The sequence below is a fragment of the Panthera onca genome, chromosome C2 (genome assembly GCF_046562875.1).
Source record: "Panthera onca isolate mPanOnc1 chromosome C2, mPanOnc1 haplotype 2, whole genome shotgun sequence".
NCBI lineage: Eukaryota > Metazoa > Chordata > Mammalia > Carnivora > Felidae > Panthera > Panthera onca.
In genome coordinates this window covers 26,145,251-26,166,056 of record NC_138347.1, presented here as the reverse complement: position 1 = coordinate 26,166,056, position 20,806 = coordinate 26,145,251, and the positions used below count along the sequence as shown (strand labels likewise).

General features: G+C 37.1%; 1 protein-coding gene across 10 annotated transcripts in view; it reads left to right on the top strand.

The window, feature by feature from the left end:
• LOC132683884 (uncharacterized) overlaps nucleotides 1-20,806 on the top strand; it is a 351,206-nt gene that overhangs the window by 12,496 nt on the left and 317,904 nt on the right. For 5 of the 10 annotated variants that reach the window (XR_013557851.2, XM_078452868.1, XM_078452866.1 and 2 more), the window contains exons 1-2: nucleotides 8,284-8,419; nucleotides 15,236-15,339. The exons of 2 other annotated variants lie outside the window; for them this stretch is intronic. Coding sequence is in view for 4 of the 8 variants with exons in the window: in XM_078452868.1 (XP_078308994.1) it covers nucleotides 15,249-15,339 (91 nt within the window). In the remaining 4 variants the exon portion in view is untranslated. Of the gene's footprint in view, nucleotides 1-8,283; nucleotides 8,420-15,235; nucleotides 15,340-20,806 lie in introns of those variants that run through there. 3 more of the 10 variants (XR_013557854.2, XR_013557855.2, XR_013557852.1) reach the window with 2 other exon arrangements.

The following is a 20,806-nucleotide window of genomic DNA, read 5'->3' as shown; positions in this document are numbered from 1 at the left end:
TCAATGGTGTATTTCTAGTCTAATGGTCAGCAGGTTCAAAACTCAGGAGAGCTGATGTTAGTTACAGTTAGAGTCTGAAGGCAGGAGAAAAGCCAGTGTCCCAGTTTGAAAGCAGTCAGGCAGGAGGAATTTTCTCTTACTTGGGGAAGGGTCAGCTATTTTGTTCTACTCAGGACTTCAAGTGAATAGATGAAGCCCACCCACATAATGGAAGGCAATCTGCTTTACTCAGTTTGCTGATTTAAATGTTAATCCCATTCAGAAACACCCTCACAGAAACTCAGAATAATGTTTGACCAAATATTTGCTCATCACTTGGCCCGGTCAAGTTGACACATAAAATTAGCCATCACAGTTGCTGTTCTCAAGGAACTTACAATTTACTAGGGAAGACAGACAAGTAAAATAATAATACATAATTTTAATGTTTCAATATGGGTTATTTTTAAAGTGCTATGAAAACACAAAGGGGAGAATGATAAGTTCTGTCTGTGGAGAGAGGGGATGTCAATGAACTTACAGGAAAAATAGCTTTTGTTTAGAAAAACACCTGGGTGAGTTGTTTTGTTTATGGGTATCAGGCTCTCTGAGTACAGTGAGAATAACCCAGGAGATCTCTAAGGCATTCTGAGTGGGAAATAATGTGCATTTGAGGGTTAGATACAGCCAGGAGATTAAGAGCTAGAATCTAAGAAGAAATCAAAACAACTAAAAAATAATATTGGACAATTCTTGAATGGAGAAGACACTCAGATGAAAATTTCTAAGATTCAGGATTAATAAGGACTCTTAAAAAGAGGAATATATTATTTTTTATTTTTGAATTTGAAAATAGTATGAAATGAAAAAATTTAAACACCTGCAAAAAAAGAATAGCACAATCCATATCCATCAAGATTTAACAGTTATCAAGATTATGCCACACTTGCTTAATCTCTTTTCTCTCTTTGCTGACTATTTGGAAAGAAATCTCAGAAATCCTACTATTTCACTTCTGCATACTTCACGATGCATCTCTAAAAAAGAAAGTGAACTTAAAAAAAAACAAAATTTAATCCACTTTTACACCAAACAAAATTCATAATCACATCTTGATATCATTTTGATATTGTCAAATACCGTTAGTCCATATTAAAATGTTTATGATTGTCTCAAAAATTTCTTCATACATTGTGGTTGCCTGAGTCATAATTCATAATGTGTGTAAAGTTCACACATTACATTTGAATGTTTTAACTCACAAGTCTTTTAATCTAGAGAAGACCTCCTTCCTTTTTTCGTTTGTTCTAATATTCATTTCTAAGTTATTTTTTGCATTGTTCTGCAATATAATTCTCTACCTTGTGCTGTATACTTTTAGTAAATTCAGCTTCCCATTCAGCTTGAGTCATAGGTTCTTATGAGAGCAAAAAGAAATGGGGAAATGTTTTCCAAGAGAGTGGTGGATTGTGGAAAAAAGAATGCAAGTGTGGAAGTTGACATTGATGGCATAGATCAAGAGGATAAAGGAAGCAGAGATGGAGAAGAGAAAGTTAATGTAGAGAAACAGGCCTCTCCCATCTCCCTCATACCTGCTGAAGGAAGTGAACCAAATTTGAGAAAAATGGAGACGTTAAATGTAGACTTTAAGGTAATTGTAGAAAGACCAGTATTATATTAAGAAAATGATGGAAATCTGAATAGTGAAATGTATTTAATCCTCAAAATAGATTTTTGTTATGTTGGCATTGTAGACTCTTTAGCTTAAATATAGAACTGACAGTTTTTTCTTGAGGGAAGGATAGATTAAGACATTTACTGTAGAATTATGTAGAATTCAGTGGTAAACGGTTTAGTAAAGTTTTACAGTTTGTTGCTTTTATAGTCTTAGACTATAAAATAAAACAGTTGAACTGAAAATGTCTTGCTTTTACCCAATTTCATCTCCCCATTGCTTTCCACACTCTTTTGCTTTTTGTTGGCCAGCACACTGCTTCATTTTACGCCAAGCATTTGGAAGTGTCAAATAAAAGTACTGTTACAGTCAGGCAACAGCTGACTTTGTTTTTACTCAAGTGTGAGATAGCACCTACAGATGTCAACTTGGATTCTTTCTTAATGAAATAATTTTTATGAATTCCAGATACACTAAAACATTGCCAGAATTACCTTTGAAAATGTAGTGTACAGTAATCAATTTAGATTCCAGCAACAACTTAAATATATCAAATTCTCATTCCCATAGAGACCTGGTGAGCTCAATACAATAGTATTAGCAATTTTACCTTTTTAAAAAAAATTCACTCTTGATATCCTTTTCATTTTATACATTTCTCTACAGATTGTCATTTTATACGTTTCTCCATGTTAACGCCATCTAAGGCAGACTGTAAGCCAAAGGCACATTTGTGTTGCCAAGGCACAGTAGGCTAGACAGCACTTGATTATGGTGACAATGAAGGAAGATTGGATTTATTTCTTACTATTTAAAAAAGTGTCTGAATTTGGGAAATTTCAACAGGAAGCAAACATGATTGAGAATTGAGGTATACATAGCTTACGTATTTCCAGTTTTAGCACCATATAGTAAAAGATTCAGAGTGGACAGTTTGGAGTCAAGAAAATTCACATGTTTTTCAGGAGTGAAGGGTTTTACAGTCTTTAGGTTAAAATCTGAGTTTAAAAAGTCTGTGAGATACAAAGTTTAAGGGTTCAGAGGGAAACTTAAGAGAATACAATGTAAGTTAACAGCCTTAGGAAAGATCAAGGATGGGAAGAAGTATAAAAAGAACAGATAACGAGTTGCATATTAATATGGAGTCTCAGTTAAAAGAAAATTAGGGCAAACTGGTAAAAATTTCCAAAGGGCAACATTTAGGAGCCACAAGCCAGGTTGGTAACTCAGGTAGTCATTAGTGGTATAACTTATAATTAAAACTAAAGGGGTTAGACTTGAGTCAAAGCCTGTGTTGATAGGTATGAAAGGTTTGAAGGAGGGAGCTTAGATTCTGGCTAGAGTCAAGAATCAAGATGGTCCCAAAGTTTAAGTCTAATTCTTTATTTTATTTTATTTTTATAAATGTTTATTTATTTTCATGAGAGAGAGAGAGAACACGCGCCAGCGGGGAGTACGGGCAGAAAGAGGGAGACAAAATCCGAAGCAGGCTCCAGGCTCTGAGCTGTCAGTACAAAGCCTCACGTGGGGCTCTAACCTATGGACGTGAGATCATGACCTGAGCCGAAGTTGGATGCTTAACCAACTGAGCCACCCAGGCACCCCACGTCTAATTTTTTAAACCTATGCTAAGGTAATTGTATAACATGAAACCACACCTGGAATGTTTTTTATATATGTGAAACTTATATCTCAGAATGGCCTCACATACACTAGTAAAGATTAGCAGGTCTTTTGGTCTTCTAAAATAAAGTTGAACAGAAGAAGAAAGAAAATCTCAAAAGGTCATGAACCCAGGAGTATGATCTTTAGAAAAGAGATTTCATCTCAAACTTTACATAATAGTAATGCCCTATATGGGAAGATCTGCCAACTGGGACCTGCCTGGGGCAGAATAAGATAGTGGTATCTCATTCTATCACAGCTAAAAGACAAAATACTTTTTAAGGCTGCAAAATTTCATTCATGTTGCTTATCTTTCTGAATTCTGTCTTTATGCACTAAAAAGAGATAGCCTAAACAGGGCTCTTTTTGGACTACAATCCTTTTAGCAAAATAGCTCTCTACTAAGTCAGGAATCAGATTTACAAAAATATCAAAAGGGAGCTTTTCAGATGTACCTAGAGAATGATTAGTTGGTGAACTTGAACTAGTTATTTCCATTTAGTACGTTGAACCTCTTAGTTTACTTATCTATCCTTCAATACTCTAGCTTGCTCTGGAAATCAATAGAGAAAAATAATGGTGGTATCTCATGCATGTGATGTGTCAAAGACTGCATTTTGGAGGACTGTAGAGAGAATTAAAAATAGAATCATTGGTAGAGATGTGCTAAAGGCCGCCTTTACTGGTCCTGGATGAAAGAGGATACCATTTTATAGCCCCTGATTCCTTCAAAACAACCATAATCCCATAGTACTGTTCTCTAATAAAGATGTAGATTACAAGGAGGTGGATTCTATAGAGAAGAAATGAATAAAAGTTATCTCAAAATGAAGTAATGCTGAAACACACACACACGCACACACACACGCACACACACATACAGAAAAGCCTAAATAAAAATTTTTAGTATGGGTCTTGGAGGAGCTCTTAGAAATTATGTCCCTAGGGGCGCCTGGATGACTCAGTCGGTTAAGTGTCTGACTTTAGCTCAGGTCATGATCTCGTGGTTCATGAGTTCAAGCCCCGCATCGGGCTCTGTGCTAACAGCTCAGAACCTTGAGCCTGCTTCAGATTCTGTGTCTCCATCTCTCTTTGCTCCTCCCCAACTCGCGCTCTGTCTCTCTCTGTCTCTCAAAAATAAACATTTTTTAAAAATTAAAAAAAAGAAATTATATCCCTTAATAACCTTCTTTCGAAAATGACTAAGACCTAGAGAAGTAAACTAACCTGTCCAAAGGCTGGTTAGTGACAGAGCCAGTACTAATACAGATTCCCAGTTCGGTACAGTTTCTAAAATTGATGTTACTATTCTTTGCTTTGCTAAGGCATAATTATTATAAGCATCAAATATTTGTAAAATATCTTCTCTATAATAGGATATCTTTCTTTTTATTTATTAGTAATTTTATAACTTTTAATTTATTTAGCAAATTAGATTACTTTTCTTCCAGTGCACCATATATTTCACTAGCGGGTAGTCCCATGCACCCTCATGAACCATCCCATTTCACTCTCACCTGGTGTCTGAAGGATGGAGTGATTCAGGCATTTTCTTTCTTTCTTTCTTTCTTTCTTTCTTTCTTTCTTTCTTTCTTTCTTTCTTTCTTTCTCTCTCTCTCTCTCTCTCTCTCTCTCTCTCTTTCTTTCTTTCTTTCTTTCTTTCTTTCTTAAAATTTTGTTTAAATCCAAGTTAGTTAACATATAGTGTAATAATGGTTTCAGGAGTAGAATTTAGTGATTCATCACTTGCATATGACATCCAGTGCTCATCCCAACAAGTGCCCTCCTTAATTCCCATCACCCATTTATCCCATCCCCCACTCAGCACCGCACCAGCAACCCTCAGTTTGTTCTCTGTATTTAAGTCTCTTATGGTTTGCCTCCCTCCCTATTTTTATCTTATTTTTACTTCCTTTCCCCATGTTCATCTGTTTTGTTTATTAAATTCCACATATGAGTGAAAATCATATGATATCTTTCTCTGACTGACTTATTTCGCTTAGCGTGATACGTTCGAGTTCCATTCACATTGTCACAAATGGCAAGATTTCATTCTTTTTGATTGCTGAGTAATATTCCATTGTATGTATATACCACATCTTCTTCATCCATTCGTCAGTTGGTGGACACTTGGCTCTTTCCATACTTTGGCTATTGTCAATAGTGCTGCTATAAACATTGGGGTGCATTTGCCCCTTCACATTAGCATTTTTTGTATCCTTGGTTAAATACTTAGTAGTGCAATTTCTGGGTCATAGGGTACCTCTATTTTTAATTTTTTGAGGCACCTCCATACTGTTTTCCAGAGTTGCTGCACCAGTTTCCATTCCCACCACCAGTGCAAAAGTGTTCCCCTTTCTCTGCATCCTTGCCAACACCTGTTGTTTCCTGAGTGGTTAATTTTAGCCATTCTGACAGGTGTCAGGATGTATCTCATTGTGGTTTTGATTTGCATTTCCCTGATAATGAGTGGTGTTGAGCATGTTTTCATGTGTCTGTTGGTCATCTGGATGTCTTCTTTCGAAAAGTTTCTGTTCATGTCTTTTACACACTCATTCAGGCATTTCTTAAGCTCATAACAACTACTAATATACTTTAAAAATATTTCAAACTAAAACGGTTTTAAGCTGCAAAATTTACTTTAATATTAAATTGGTTTTTCTTATGGATATTTCCAGCCTTTTATCTAGAACTATACTTCTAGAAATGACTCCCTAGAAAAATACTTTAAAAAACTTAAAATGTTCTCTTTGTTCTTTTTTCCCAAAGTGTTTTGGCTATTCTGGATCTTTTGCATTTTTATATAAGTTTTAAAATCAGCTTGCCACTTAAATGATATCTTAACAATATTGAGTCTTCTAATCTGTGAACATGGTATATCTGTCCATTTACTTAGGTCTTCTTTAATTTTTCTCAGCAGTGTTTATAGTTTTTAGTGTATAAGTCATAAACCTCTTTCATCAAATTTATTCATAAGCATTTCGTAATTTTGATGCTATTGTAAATGGTAAATTTTCAATTTCAATTTCTAATTGCTCATACTAATTTCTAGAAATATAATTGTTTTTGTATATTGATTTTGCTATCTTACTAAACTCAGTTTTAGTTCTTGTAGCTTATTTGCAATTTCTTTAGGATTTTTACATAAACGAGCACATCATTTATGAATAAACAGATTTGTGTTTTCCTTCCTAATCTGTTTGCTTTTATTTTTTTCTTCACCTTATTATGGTGTTAGAACCTCTGTACAATGTTGAATAGAAGTGGTGGAGTGGACATCCTTCCCTTCCTATTTTAGTAGGGATGTGTTTAGTCTTTCACCATTAATGTTAACACTAGCTATAGGACTTTCATATATGTCTCTTATCAGGACGAGGAAGTTTCCTTCTATTCCTGTTTTACTGAGGTAACATACAAACTGAAAAAGTAATTGTCAGCTTGGCATAATTTTGAGTAATTAAAATATTACATCTCAGTTATGTTTCTCAATTTTTATGTATGTCATCTTTTCAACAAAATATTCTTCAATAATAATAATAGCTGAGTCAGTTAAAACTCTTTCTTTGGGCAGAAAAAAAACACATTGACTGAAGTAAAAAGGAGGGTTTGATTGTGTAACTGAAAGTCATTCACACTGACCTGTGATGCCATTCGGCCCATTTCTATCTCCCAGCATCTCTGCTCTCCTATTTGTCACTATACTCAGACATCCTTTCTTTCTGTGGTGGCCAAAATGGCTCCAGCAGTTCCAGACCTTACATCTTTTCAACCTTAAGACCACCCGTGGAGAATGTCTGCCTCTGTCTTGGAAGTCTCAGCAAAAGTCTTGTTGCATTTTTGCCTTAGATTGGGTCACTTATCCATCCTTCAACGAATTAGCCTGGCCTGGGAAGTATGAAGAGTCAAACGGCTCAGGCCTGTGTCCAGTGGACCACCTGGAATTGGGGTTGGGCCTGAGCCAAAAAACACACACAGCCTGAGAGTGGCTGATGTCCTACCCTGAAGAGAAATAAGGATATGGTTACCAAAATTAGAGGAATAGATTATGACTGCCCAGAATCAATAACAGTTCACTGTGCTAATATTTGTTCAGCACACAATATGTATAAAACCCCTTAAATATCCTCATTTATTTCCCTCAAAACAACCCTATAGCATAGGGACTGTTGTTATTCCAGTTTTCCAAATGAGGAACTGAGGTTCAGAGATGTCACACAGATTCAAACTCAGGTGGTCTGACTTCAGTGGCCAAGCACTTAAACCAAGATGGCTCTAGATAGCATATTTAAATTATGGACAATAAGATAGGAAAGGTGGAGGCATAAGATACCTGCTAACTGAATCTGTCCCTTTTTGTTAGGAGTACAATAGCTTTCCTGGGAGCCTTTAAATAGTAAATGTCCACTTATATTTCATTAGCCAGAGGTGAATCATATGTCAGCCACTAGCTGGAAGACATTTAGGGAAATAGGTTTTTATAACTGGTTATTTTTCTACTCCAAAGAAAATTGAGGTCCTGCTTTTCAGAAGGAAGGAGGGAAAGACTATTGGATAGGCAATTAGCATACATAATATTAATACTAAAACCCACTTCTCTGTTTATCCAATATTATGCAATCAACCACCCCAAAATCTAGTGACTTAAAACAAAGATGACATTTAATTTGCTCACAAATTTGCATTTTGGCAGGGTTCAGCAGGGGCAGGTTCTCTCTGCCCTATTCTGCATTAGTTGGACTGGCTCAAGGCTGAAGGCTAGATATGAAGCCTTACTCATTGAATCACGTATCTGGAGAATTATGGCTATTACCTGGTACCTCCACTGGACAGTGACTGGAACACCTTCATGTGGTGGCTCTTCTGTGTAGCTGCCTGGCTTCCTCACGATATGGTGGCTGAGTTCTAATAACAAAGGGAAAGTTCTGTTGCCTCTTATGACTTAGCCTGGAAGTCATATGGTTTCACTACTTACTGTTGGAGCCATAGGCCTATGTCAATTCAAAGGAAGGGGACTTGACATCTTATATTGTAAGAACATGCGAGATGGGATACATCTTGGTGCTATATATTGGTGCTACCTGTGGAAGATATAATCTGCCAGTAAGTGCTTACCTGCTACTAGGCTAATGTCTGAACATGAATATTTCATTTCTACAAACATCAGCCAAAGCATTCTTTTTCCTTCCTTCCTTCCTTCCTTCCTTCCTTCCTTCCTTCCTTCCTTCCTTTTTTCTTCTTTCCCTCCTATTTTTTCTAGCGTTTTTAAAAATCTTTTAACATTTTTACTTACTTTTTACTTATTTTTTTATTTTTGAGAGACAGAGAGAGATAGAGTGTGAGCAGGGGAAGAAGAGAGGAGAAGAGAGAGAGGGAGACAGAACGTGAAGCAGGCTTCAGGCTCTGAGCTGTCAGCACAGAGCCCGACGCGGGGCTCGAACCCATGAACCTTAATATCATGACCTGAGCCAAAGTCGGACACTTAACTGACTGAGCCATTCAGGTGCCCCTAGAGTACTCTTTTTAAAAACAAAAGCTGGACCATGTTGTTTATTCTCTTAAAATGCTTCAGTTCTTCCTATTACAACTTAAATACAATAAAATCTTTTTACCATGGTTTGTGAGCCTGCTTTCTGTCTCTAATTTCATCTTATTTTATTTTCCCCCTCACTGGCTGTGCTTCTGTTAAAGGACATGTCAGTTGTGCAAACATTTCAGCTTCTTTTATGCTTCTAGTCCTTTGTACATGCTGTTTGCTCCACCAGGGGCTCTCTTTCTCCAGTGCATTGAATGGACCCCGGATCATTCTTTACCTTCTTAGAAGGCCTCTAAATAGGTGATCAGCTAAGATGTTATATATTAACATTTATTTTTACTCATTTATTATTTACTTCACCCTCTGAAATGAAGCTTCACAGCTGTAGAAACCTCATCAGTTTGGTCGTTGCTGTATATCTATGTATACTACTGTGCATGACATTTCATTGTAATCTAATGAGCTAGGTACTATTGTCATTGCCATATTACTGATAGTAACTGAAGCGCAAGGCCTTGTTGGGGAATAAGAATATCCTGTCCCCTTCAAGGTCCTTCTGGTTGGACTAAGAATCAAATTGACATGAGACACATTGTCCGGAGAAAATCGAATTTAATAGTGTGTATACGGGAAATCCACACAGACATGGAAATTGCAAAGAAGGCAGCAAGGTGTCTTGAACTAAGGAGAAGGGGCCAAGGGTCTGGGACTTCAAAGGGAGGGAATGCAATGCTCAAGAAGAATGAAAAAGAGTTAATGTTTGGTAAACAAATGTTTGCTGGGCCACTTAGAAGCAATGGGACAGAGAGGACATTGATCAAACAGACCTTGCTAGGTTCCTCCCTGTCTATTATATTTACTTCATATCATAATGTAGTTATCTATGGTGACAGCTCTTTCTGGAGCAGGTCCTCTATCTAATTTCTTTTTAGGCAGTTGTAGGGGAGGTAAAAAGCTTTTACTAAACCTGCTGGATCTTGATTACTTTTAACTCAAAATAACCTTTATGCCAAAGTGGCATATTTGGGGGGGACCTGTCCCAAACTTCATCAACCAGTAGGTAGTAAGTAAATGGCAAAACTAGGCCTGAAACCCAGGCACTTGGACTGCAGAAGCAATGCTCTGATTCACCATGTTCTAAGTGATTTGGTAAAAGAGAGAAAGCATGCATTGATCTGGCCTGTCATAGTTGATCAAGAAACAGCTTCATAGAGGTAAGGCCATTTGAACAAGGCCTTGAGTGATATATAAAACTTTGTTGGATGATGATGGGTAGATATATGACAGATAGATAGATGATAGTAGATAGATAGATGATAGTATGGTAGTAGATCGATAGCAAACATCATAGATAACATAGAAGATTGGTGGGTAGGTAGGTGGGTAGGTAGATCACTTACTGTAAGTTATGAGTCAAGTATTCTTCTAAGAGCTTTACAAGTATAAAACCCATTTAAACTTGTCTTGATGGATAATAGTGTCTTATTAAGAAAGAAAGATGGATAGTAATTAGTAGGGTGGTACTAATAGGGTGGTAATTGTAAGGGAAGATTGCCCTTAGGATGGGAAAAGCTCCTAAATTTGTAAGCTGAGAGAGAAGAGGCAGCAGAGAATAAATGTCTGATTGGAGAAAGAAGAGTTGGGGGACAGATGGAACATGTACTAGAGAAAAACAAGAGGGGTTGAATCCAATTACAGACAAAAGTTAGACTTGGTAAGTGGATAGGTTTAAATACAGAGATGATTTCAGGCAGAGGAGAGGCCAGGGAAATAGATGGCATTAATTTCAGATGGTTTACTTTACTGAGGCTGTATATAGCTAGGGCAGATGATGGAAGGCACATAGGAAAAATTTGGAGCAGCCTCTCTGGGTAACATGACAAGGAACAAAGTAGGGTGAAATAAGATGGCTGTGTAGAATGAGGATTCACTGAGTTTAGAAACCACGAATTATATAGTGATGGCAAGTGGCACTATTAAGTGACTTTCTCAAGCATTGCACGGCAGCCTACAGTGGAACCGAAGTTGATGTTTGGGCTTGCACAGTTGCTGAGAGCTGGATATGTGGATCCCTGTGAAGGTCATGCTGGTCACATTTTGGTATTTTTGATTGCTGCTTTAAGGTTGGGTAAAGAGCCAAGTAAAGCCAAGAGAAAGGATAGAATCATGGGTCAAAGCAATATGAATAGAGGGTATGAATACTAGACCAAGAGCAAGGAGACCTGAGTTCCAACCATCCCTCCACTTTCTAGAGGGTTGACCTTGGGTCATCTCCCTTAATTTCTTGTCTTTATAACAAAAGCATTGAAGAAAATCAGGTCTCAAACTTGGTTATACGTAGAATGACCTGGGGAAATTAAAAAAATATATATTATTCTTGGTCCCTGTCTTCAAACAATTAAATTATATTGGGAGTGAAAAAAAATATTATTCTTGGGGGGGGGCGCCTGAGTGGCTCAGTTGGTTAAGCATCCGACTTCTGGTCAGGTCACGAGCTTATAGTTCATGAGTTGGAGCCCCGCATCAGGCTCCTCACTGACAGTGTGGAGCTTGCTTGGGATTCTCTGTCTCTCTCTCTCTCCCTTTCCCTCTGTCTGTGCCTCTCTCTCTCTCTCTCTCTCTCTCTCAAAATAAATAAGTAAACTTAAAATATATATATATTATTTTTGGTCCCTGTCTTAGAGCAATTAAATCAGATTTTTTTGTTTTGTTTTTTGTTTTAAAGCATGCCATTTGATTTACTTTCTACCCCATTTTTTTTTTGAGATATAATTCGCATATAACATTGTGTAAATTTAAGGTGTACAAGGCGATGATTTGATATATGTATATACTACGAAATAATCACTGCAGTATGGTTTGTTAATGCATTTATCATCTCAGTTACCTTTTTTGTTTTGTAGTGAGAATTTTTTTTAAGTTTATTTATTTTGAGGTGGGGGCAGAGAGAGTGGGAGAGAGAGCATCCCAAGCAGGCTCCGTGCTGTCAGCTCAGGGCCCAGCATGGGTCTTGATCTCACAAACCATGAGATCGTGACCTGAGCCAAAATCAAAAGTCAGACGCTTAACTGACTGAGCCACCCAGGCACCCCTGTAGTGAGAACTTTTAAGATTTATACTCTTAGTCACTTTTAAGTATACACTACATAACTACAGTCATCATGCTGTACATTAGATTCCCCATTCATGTTAGAACTAGAAGTTTGTACCCTTTGATCATCTTCACCCATTCTCCCCAGTTCCCACCCCTGTCAACCACCAATCTATTCTCTGTTTCTATGCATTTGGCTTTTTGTTTTTTTAATTTCTTTTCGTTGTTGTTGCTGTTGTATATTCTACGTATAGGTGAGATTATATAATATTTCTTTATCTGTTTGGCTTATTCATTTAGCACAATGCCCTCAATGTCCAAACATGTTATTGCAATGCCAGGTGATTTCTATTGAGCAGCCAGAGTTTAGAACCACTAGGGTAGATGATCTCTAATATTTCTTCTCTGTTCTACTTGACTAGAGGTTTCAGTGAAGGCAAAAGCAAGCTCAGTTATAGTGAGTGAGTGAGCATGTGGGAAAGATAGGTCAGAAAGTGAAATTTCAAGTTGATGATGAAGTTTGGAGAAAGGCCCTCCACACAAGTGGTCCACATTACCTAGTGTTGAATTTTGTGGTGGCACAGAAAGAATTTTTTTTTTACTGAATTTCTGTTAGGGCCACTGTGCAAGGAGTCCATAGAATAAATGCCATAGTCAAACAGTTGATAACACATGGGTTCTAGCCTGTGGTAATCTCAGCACTTACAGACCAGGCTAACATCATTGGGTCACCTTGGGCTAAGCTCAACTGACACTGATAAACTCATAGAACTTTGTCAGCTATTAATTCCTTTCATGCTTTCATTGGCTGTCACCCTTTAGTCTAGAATGCAGGCTCTTCAGGCATTTCTTTCTTATTTTCTTCATCCTGCTCTGTGCTTTTCCTCTCTGAGTCATCTTTTCATTGCTTCCCACTGCTGACCTCTCTCACAACCCTTTCTACTGCTTTCTGGAAATATTCTATTCTCTACAACATCCGTGATCTCTTCACGGAACTCACTGTATTCTTGTTCTAATGTAAACTTGGCTTTTCCTTGACATCATAACTTGTCAGGCAACTTTCTTTAAAGATGCTAGCCATTCTTTCTTCATTTGTATCTCGGGGCCCAGAAGTGATATTCACTTAGACTTTCATTGTTACTTCCAAACCTTGATTCTCCAATCATGCCCCAAAAACCCTCTTTCTTTGAGTTGTACGATACCCCACTCTAACACCCACTACCCTACCTCAATTATTCTGGTCACTTCCACATTTCTGAGGGCTATAACAAGTGATTCCTCATCAAAAAGAATGTGAAATGAAAATTGTCTTCCTCTTATGTCTTCCAGTCCCCCACTGCCCTCTGTCTGAAAGGAACTATCATCAATTTTTGGATATTCTTCCAGAGATATTTTATGGAAATAGAATCATATGCATACATACATACACATATGTATACATATGTGTATGTATGTATGCATACATACAGGAGAACCAACCATGTGATTAGAGGGTTGGCACTTTCAGTCTCATCTCCTTGACCTCTGGAGAGGAGAAGGGGAACAAAGGTTGAATCAATTACCAATGACCAATGATTTCATCCATTATGCCTATATAATGAAGACTCCATAAAAACCTGAAAGGAGTTGGTTCAGAGAGCTTCCAGGTTGGTGAAACAGAACTCTTCCATGTGCCACCATGCTGGGCCCCAAACTCCACTAGAACAGAAGATCCTTTGTTTGAGACCTTACCCTATATATCTCTTTATCTGCTTGTTGATTGTATCCTTTAATATCTCTTGTAATAAACTGGTAATCTTGTGGGTAAATGGGTTTCCTGAGTTGTGTGAGCTGCTCTAGCAAATTAATCAAACCTAAGGAGGGAGTTGTGGCAACTTGAATTTATAGCTGGCCAGTCAGAAGCACTGTTAGCCTGAACTTGTGATTGGTATCTGAAGTGGAGGGTAGTCTTGTGGGACTGAGCCCTTAACCTGTGGAATCTGATGTTATCTCTGGGTGGTGTCAGAATTGAGTTGAATTGTAGGACACCTAGTTGGTGTCAGAGGCTTGATTGGTGGAGTGGGAAAAAACCTCACACATTGGAACTGGGGGCAGAACCCTTACCTATCTTTGTAGTGTTTTGTTGCAGATTTTCACATTATAAGGAAAATAGACCTCTACTGATATATGAATTGAAATATATTTTTTCCTAGTTTGTTGAATGGTCATTTTGGTTTTGGTGTTTGTTGTGTAGAACAATTTTATTCATATGTGATTTACCAATCTCTCCATTTTGCTATTTATATTTTATATCATGCTTATACTTTTCCTATTTTGAAATTGATTTTAAAAATTCCTGTGCAACATGGTGACCATAGTTAATAATACTGTATTGCATATTTGAAAGTTGTTGAGAGTAGATCTTGATCTCATCACATGCACACCAGAATTTTGTAAACATATGTGGTGATGGACATTGACTAGATATTGTGATCATTTTGCATTATATAAAAATACCAAATCATTATGTGGTACACCTGAAACCAATATAATATTTTATGTCAATTTTACTTCAATTAAAAAAAAAGAAAGAAATTCACAATAGTTTTGGTAGAAAAATACTTGAAATATATTTTATTATTATAAAAATTGAATTGAGGAGCTTCTCAATATTCCACTTAATGTGAATTTTGTCAATAAGTGTCAACTAAGAAAAAATTTTGTTTCTTCCAGTACTTCAGTTTTTATGTGAAAAGTTTTGGTCTGGGGCACCTGGGCGGCTCAGTCAGTTAAGCGTCTTACTTTTGACATCAGCTCAGGTCATGATCTCATGGTTCATGAGAGATTCAGCCCTGCGTTGGGCTCTGCACTGTAGAGTGGAGCCTGCTTAGGATTCTCTCTCCCCTCTCTCTCTACCCTCCCCCACGGCCTCTCAAAACAAAAAAAGTTAAAAAAAAAAAAGTTTTCATCCATATAAAATCCTAGTCCTTCTAACTCCTGCCACCATCTTGAATCACTTCAGTGCTAATAACCTTTTCAACCTCCCAACCACCACGGTCCTTGCTATCTTCTCTCCAACAGCCACCTCTCTTCCCACCACTTAACCACCATATCCTGGAGCTTCTCATCCCCTGTGAGACCCTTCTCTTTTACTGAAAACTTAAACCTCTCCCATTCCACTCCCTCATCACAGTCCCTTACCCTTTTATGTTTCTTGCAGTCCTAATTTGACTACATATTCATAATAGTTTTCTCAAGACCTCTGACCCCTACTGCCTCCTTTTTTTCTCATATTGTCTGTCTCTCCTCCTAGGCAGGACCACATAATGACTTTCATGAGACCTAGGGATTTTTCCCTTGATAGGCCCCTTTCTCCATTAAAAAAAGGAAGAAAAATTACAATTGCACTTATAAAAGGTAAATATAACAGTTTCTTTGGCTTAAAAAAGTTTATTTTTTCTTCTGATTCTGAAAGAAATTAAAATATTTTTGTGGACCTAGACCGTGTGCCTAAAGTATTAGTAGGCTCTTGCTTCCAGGCACTGATTTACTGCTTACCCACTTTCTCAGCACCACCTTCTGCTCTCTTGGCCCCTTGCTTTTCTGATTATCTGCACTGCTAAACCTCAAACCTGTATGAATCTTTTGCATGATGCTAGAGAAAAATCATAAAGGGGATTGATGCCATTACAGATTTAGGTCTATGACATGAATTGAGCCCTTGACAGTGTTTAATAATTTTTCTACATGACTCTGATCAATTATCTGTGTCATTTATATTAGTGCATATTAGCTATTTCAAATCATTTTGCATTCTACTCAACTAAGAGGAAATAAAGCTTGAACTCTCTTAACTCCCCATTGTTTTATGTTCTGATTAGCCTTGACTAGGCTTAAGATTTAGTGGCTTAAAACAATTCTTTTTCTCCAGTTGTTCTGTGGGTTGCTGAGTAGTTCTCCTTTTGGGTGTCTCATGTGATTGCACCTTGACCAAAGATAGTCAGCCTGGTCTATAGACAGTTGAAGATTAGACTTGGCTGGATGCCCAAGATGTCTCTCCCACAAGGCTGGCAACTGTTGTTGGTTGTAAGCTAAGAGCTGGGCTGGGGATATTGAGCAGAGCACCTATGTGGGACTAGCCTCCAGTGGCTCTGTGTGCCTGCTCACAGCATGTTGTCTAGGTCTGAAAGGGAATGTCCCAAGATCAAGTATTCCCAAATGTGATAAGAAGTGCTAGAAGTCCCAGAATGTCAGTTCTACTGCATTCTGCTGGTCCAGCAAGTCATTAAACAAAGCCTAGATTCAAGGGTAAGACCATCTTTTGATGAGGGAGTGACACGGTTACATTATTAAAGGACATATGGAAAGAAAGTGTAATCTGCCACATCTTAATACAAAATTAGTTACCTCTTTCCCCATTTTTATTTGCTTCATTCCCATCCCATTCTTTATATCTTTTCATGACTGATCTTTTAACATAACTTGTTCTTAGCCTTCCCACCTCTTCAGAGACCTCATTTTATCAGGTATCTTCCCTCTGTGTGTTCAGTCTTTCCCTCTACTGGTTGCTTTCTTATGAATATCCTCAATTCTCACTCTTAAGAATAATTAACTTTGGATCTATATTCTGCCACAGATAAATGTCTTATATATTTGTTTTAATATGTAAACACAATGTTTGAAAATTTGATCTATCCTTATTGATTTAATCTTTCTGACCTTTTATTCATTGCTCAATCTACTGGAAATTGGATATGGACTACCATCCCTACCACCATGTTGAAACTATTCTTTTTGTTACTAAAGACTTCCTAATTGCCTAATCTAACAGGCACTTTAAAATCTTTAAACTTTTGGTAGTGTTTGAAGATATTGATTACTCCCTTGTTCTTGAGACTATTCATGGGCTTTTATGAATACTTCTTTACTGATTTTCTTTTCTTTTCTTTTTTCTTTTCTTTTCTTTTCTTTTTTCTTTTCTTTTCTTTTTTCTTTTCTCTTCTTTTCAAGAGAGAGAGCATGCACAAGTGAGGGAGAGGAGCAGAGGGATAGAGAATCTAAAGCAGGGTCCACACAAATGCAGGGCTCAATCCGACATCCCTGGGATCATGACCTGAGCCAAAATCAAAGGTCAGTTGCTCAACTGACTGAGCCACCCAGGCACCCCTCTACTGGTTATCTATATGACTTCTTGGAACAATATAAGTGCTAAAGTCTTAGAGAATGAAAGTAATGAATAGGGTAGTATTGAGGCTGTGTTGTTGTTGTTGTTGTTGTTGTTGTTGTTGTTGTTTAAGCTGGAAACCACAGTCTGGAAGAAGAAAACAGCAATTCTCTTGTAGGTTTAGGACTTGTAGAAGGAAGCAGCCCTTACTGGAATTGACTGCAAGGGAAGGAATCTGGAGAAGGCTAAATTTCAGTTAAGACAAGAAGGTGAAAGAAACCTTAGATAAGAACCTACCTTGACATAACAATTATGGTGAAGTCATGTTAGTATGAGGAGAGAGCACTATAAATGCATCTGAAATAAAATTTGTTTCAAACTAGTAGTGGTAGTACAAACCATTTACCATGGTTTCCAAGTTACTATTCTAGAATAGATACGGTATAGTTAATGCATAATCAATTAATTATGGCTTGTCTAGAAAGACTACTAAAATTCCAGACGATAGTGCTTGATTATGTACTTATTCAAGAATTTTAATTAAGTGGAATTAATTCACTTAATGATGTAATGAACATAATGATCTTAAGAAGAACTTACAGTCTGACCTCCCCTAGCTGGAGAACAATTGTCCCAGAAGACTCGTTTTAGTACTGACTTATACTTGCTCGTATAATCAAGTAGTCAGTCAGATATACACCTCCTTGAATTTAATTTATATACCATTTTCTTTATTTCCTATCTAAAATGGTCTAAAATGGTAAGAATTTAAAGAGCAGTTGTTAATTACAGTAAAATCATATTTCAAATTACCATGAATTTGCTTTGAAATGTGGGAAAAAGACTTTCAGTGTTGACCGTGATAGACTGAAATTCAAAAAGAATAAAAGCAAAAATGTACCATAATCGCTGCTGAAACAGAAGCTATTGATTTCTTCCCCATTGTCTTATCAAACAGACAGTGAAAGGAGAAAAATACAAGTTCAAAGGGACCAGCTACTCAGGTATTGGGCAGGAACTTCGAGTGAAAATTTCAGCCTCATTAAAAACATTTAAAGGAACCAACTTGTCTTCATGTAGGAATCATTATTCTCAGTTTGAGTTCATGCTCTGGAGTCTTTCACCTTTTCAGAAGGGTGCATTCTGTGCAATTCTAAGAAGTGCTTCTTTAATGGGAGGGATTTATGTTAAGTTAGTTCAGGAGAGGTAGACAATTGTGGAGCCTTTTTAATGGACTACAAAAGACTGTCAAGTAATTAAATAGATTTCTTTTCCTTTAGACTGTTCCATGGTTTTAAAAACACTCCACTGAGCATGTAAAATCAATTTCCATTACTGGCCTTGACCTTTGCAGTTTTATAAACATGTTTTTCCCTGGGTTTGGAATGTGGTTCAAAGGCAATAGTAGAAGACTGGAGGATAAGATAGGTCATTGTAATAAAAGTTACTGCTTTTACAATGAAAATCTTTTCACACAGGCATTCATTCAACTGTGTATATTATAAATATAATTATGTAAGTATCTGCTTCTCTGTGTTTATATTGTATATGCATATGTGCATTTATATTAGAGGCAGGATTTTTATTTTATTGCTCTGTAATTAAAAAAAAAAAATCTTTGTTTTCGCTGCTCGAGGTATTTTTCCCTTTCCCATTCCAAGAAAGTAGCCAAACCATTGTGTTCCTTTGCCCCAAGGGCTTTGGGTTGCTGAATGGAAAGCAGATGTTGCCAGAGGACAGCTTCATTCTTTTTTTTTTTTTTTTTTTGGTTTTGTTTTGAAAGACTAGATCCATTGTGGGGACCCATTCTCTTCTCTGGAAGAGAATAAAGATGAGGGCTTTATTGGGGGTGTGGTATTGGGGGTGGAAACAGAACTGGATATAGGTAAGCAAATCCTTGAGTTCAGCAGGAGGAGGGGTTTAGGTGGTTTCCAAAAAAGGTAGCACAGGTCCTACTTGTTAACTCCCAGTTGGGTGGATTGCTATAGGATGCTAGGGAAGAGGGGCTCTAGGAACTATGGCCAGGAACTGAGATGACAGAGACCTTTGTTCAAGTTGTGAGTACAACTTCCTTCAGGGACAAATCATGTGACCTTGGACAGTGAAAATATCAGTGGGGATCAGTGGAGACCATAAGCCAGTATGTTGGAGTGCAGAAGACATCCTCACTCCCAACCTTTGTATCAACTGGAAATGTGAATGGAGGAGGTCAGTCCAGAAATGACTGAAATGGAATTTCCTGCCAGCTGATTGGTACTCTAAGCAGCTCAGTTGCATTTAAACAAAATAAAGAAATGTGCTGTCTTACACTCAGAATTATGGTGAAATTTTCACTGTCCTTTATTTTCCCCACACTTCTTTAAGATAGCAATTATTAAACTCACTTTGTAGAGTTGTTTTAGCATTAAATTAGATGACATGTACAAAGTGACTATATCAAATCATCTATGTTCAATAAGTTTTCACCAGGAAATATTCATATGTGTACATACTGTTGCAAGAATAGAATCAGGTGCTAGGTTTTCAGAGAAGTACAAGACATACTTCTGGTTCCCAAGGATTTTATTATAATTAGAGATGCAGATTAAGTATATAGGACTATCTAGAAGTACTAGGTTTATATCTCTAAGCAAGAAATGCAGGCAGTTGAAACATGGGGAGGACCAGAGGAAAATTGAATGGAAGAGTTTGGAAGCAAGAATCATGACACAGAACAGAAAACCTACAGGAAACTTAGAAGAGAAGATGGCAACTTTAGGCATGAAGGGAATTTGAGTATGATGCCATCACTGGAAAATTTCACCAAGATATAAATAGTTATTCATACAATATTTGGACAGTAGGTTTAGATTTTTTTCCCTGTGCCTTTTTCCCCCTCAGTTTTTTAAAAATCAAAGCTATAGGTGCACAAAGCTTAAATAATAAAATAACAGGATAATACAAACCACCACCACCACCACCAACAAAAATAACTTTAGTCTCTCTCATCCATTTCTCTTTACCCAGAAGCAACCACGTTTAGCTCTTTTATTTTTCTTGGGTATATGACCTTCCTTTTTGTAAAATAATATTTTTATTCTTGATTTTTTTTATTTCAGTCATTATCTATTGATATTAATATATCCCATTTTGGAAGATGATGATTTTTTTTAGTCCTCATGCCTATACTTCACTCTGTCACATGCCTATTTTTTTTTGCTCCCCACATTTCTTCTATAGTTATTTCATAATTTGGGTTGGAGAAAAATTATTGCATTATTATTATTATGATAAATGCTATTATTCACAGCTATGCCTTGTAGAATGTAATGATTAATACAAGTATGATTATTCCTCCCACTCACAGCTATGTTTTTCCTGGATTAAATAATTGTCCTGAAATTGTTTAAAATTAGTTTTCTATGTATTTCTAACTGCAACTATCTGCCAGTTGCTTAAATCTCTTCTTGGTATGTTCAGACACGTACGTTATTCTGGCTTTGCATATCCTTGAAGCACCCTAACCTGCCCTAATGTAGAAAGGCTATCTTCAGGGCCTCTCCACACCTATGACCATGGGATTGCTCTTGATCAGGATCTTGTAATTTCTTCTACCTCTCTCACCTGTAGAATTCCTGATTCCAGAGTCTTATGTCTTCCTTGTTTTTGGTCTACCCGCTGTGAAGCATAGCTTTTAAGTGACTATCTGACAGAGGGTACAGGTAATGTAAAATTTTTGAT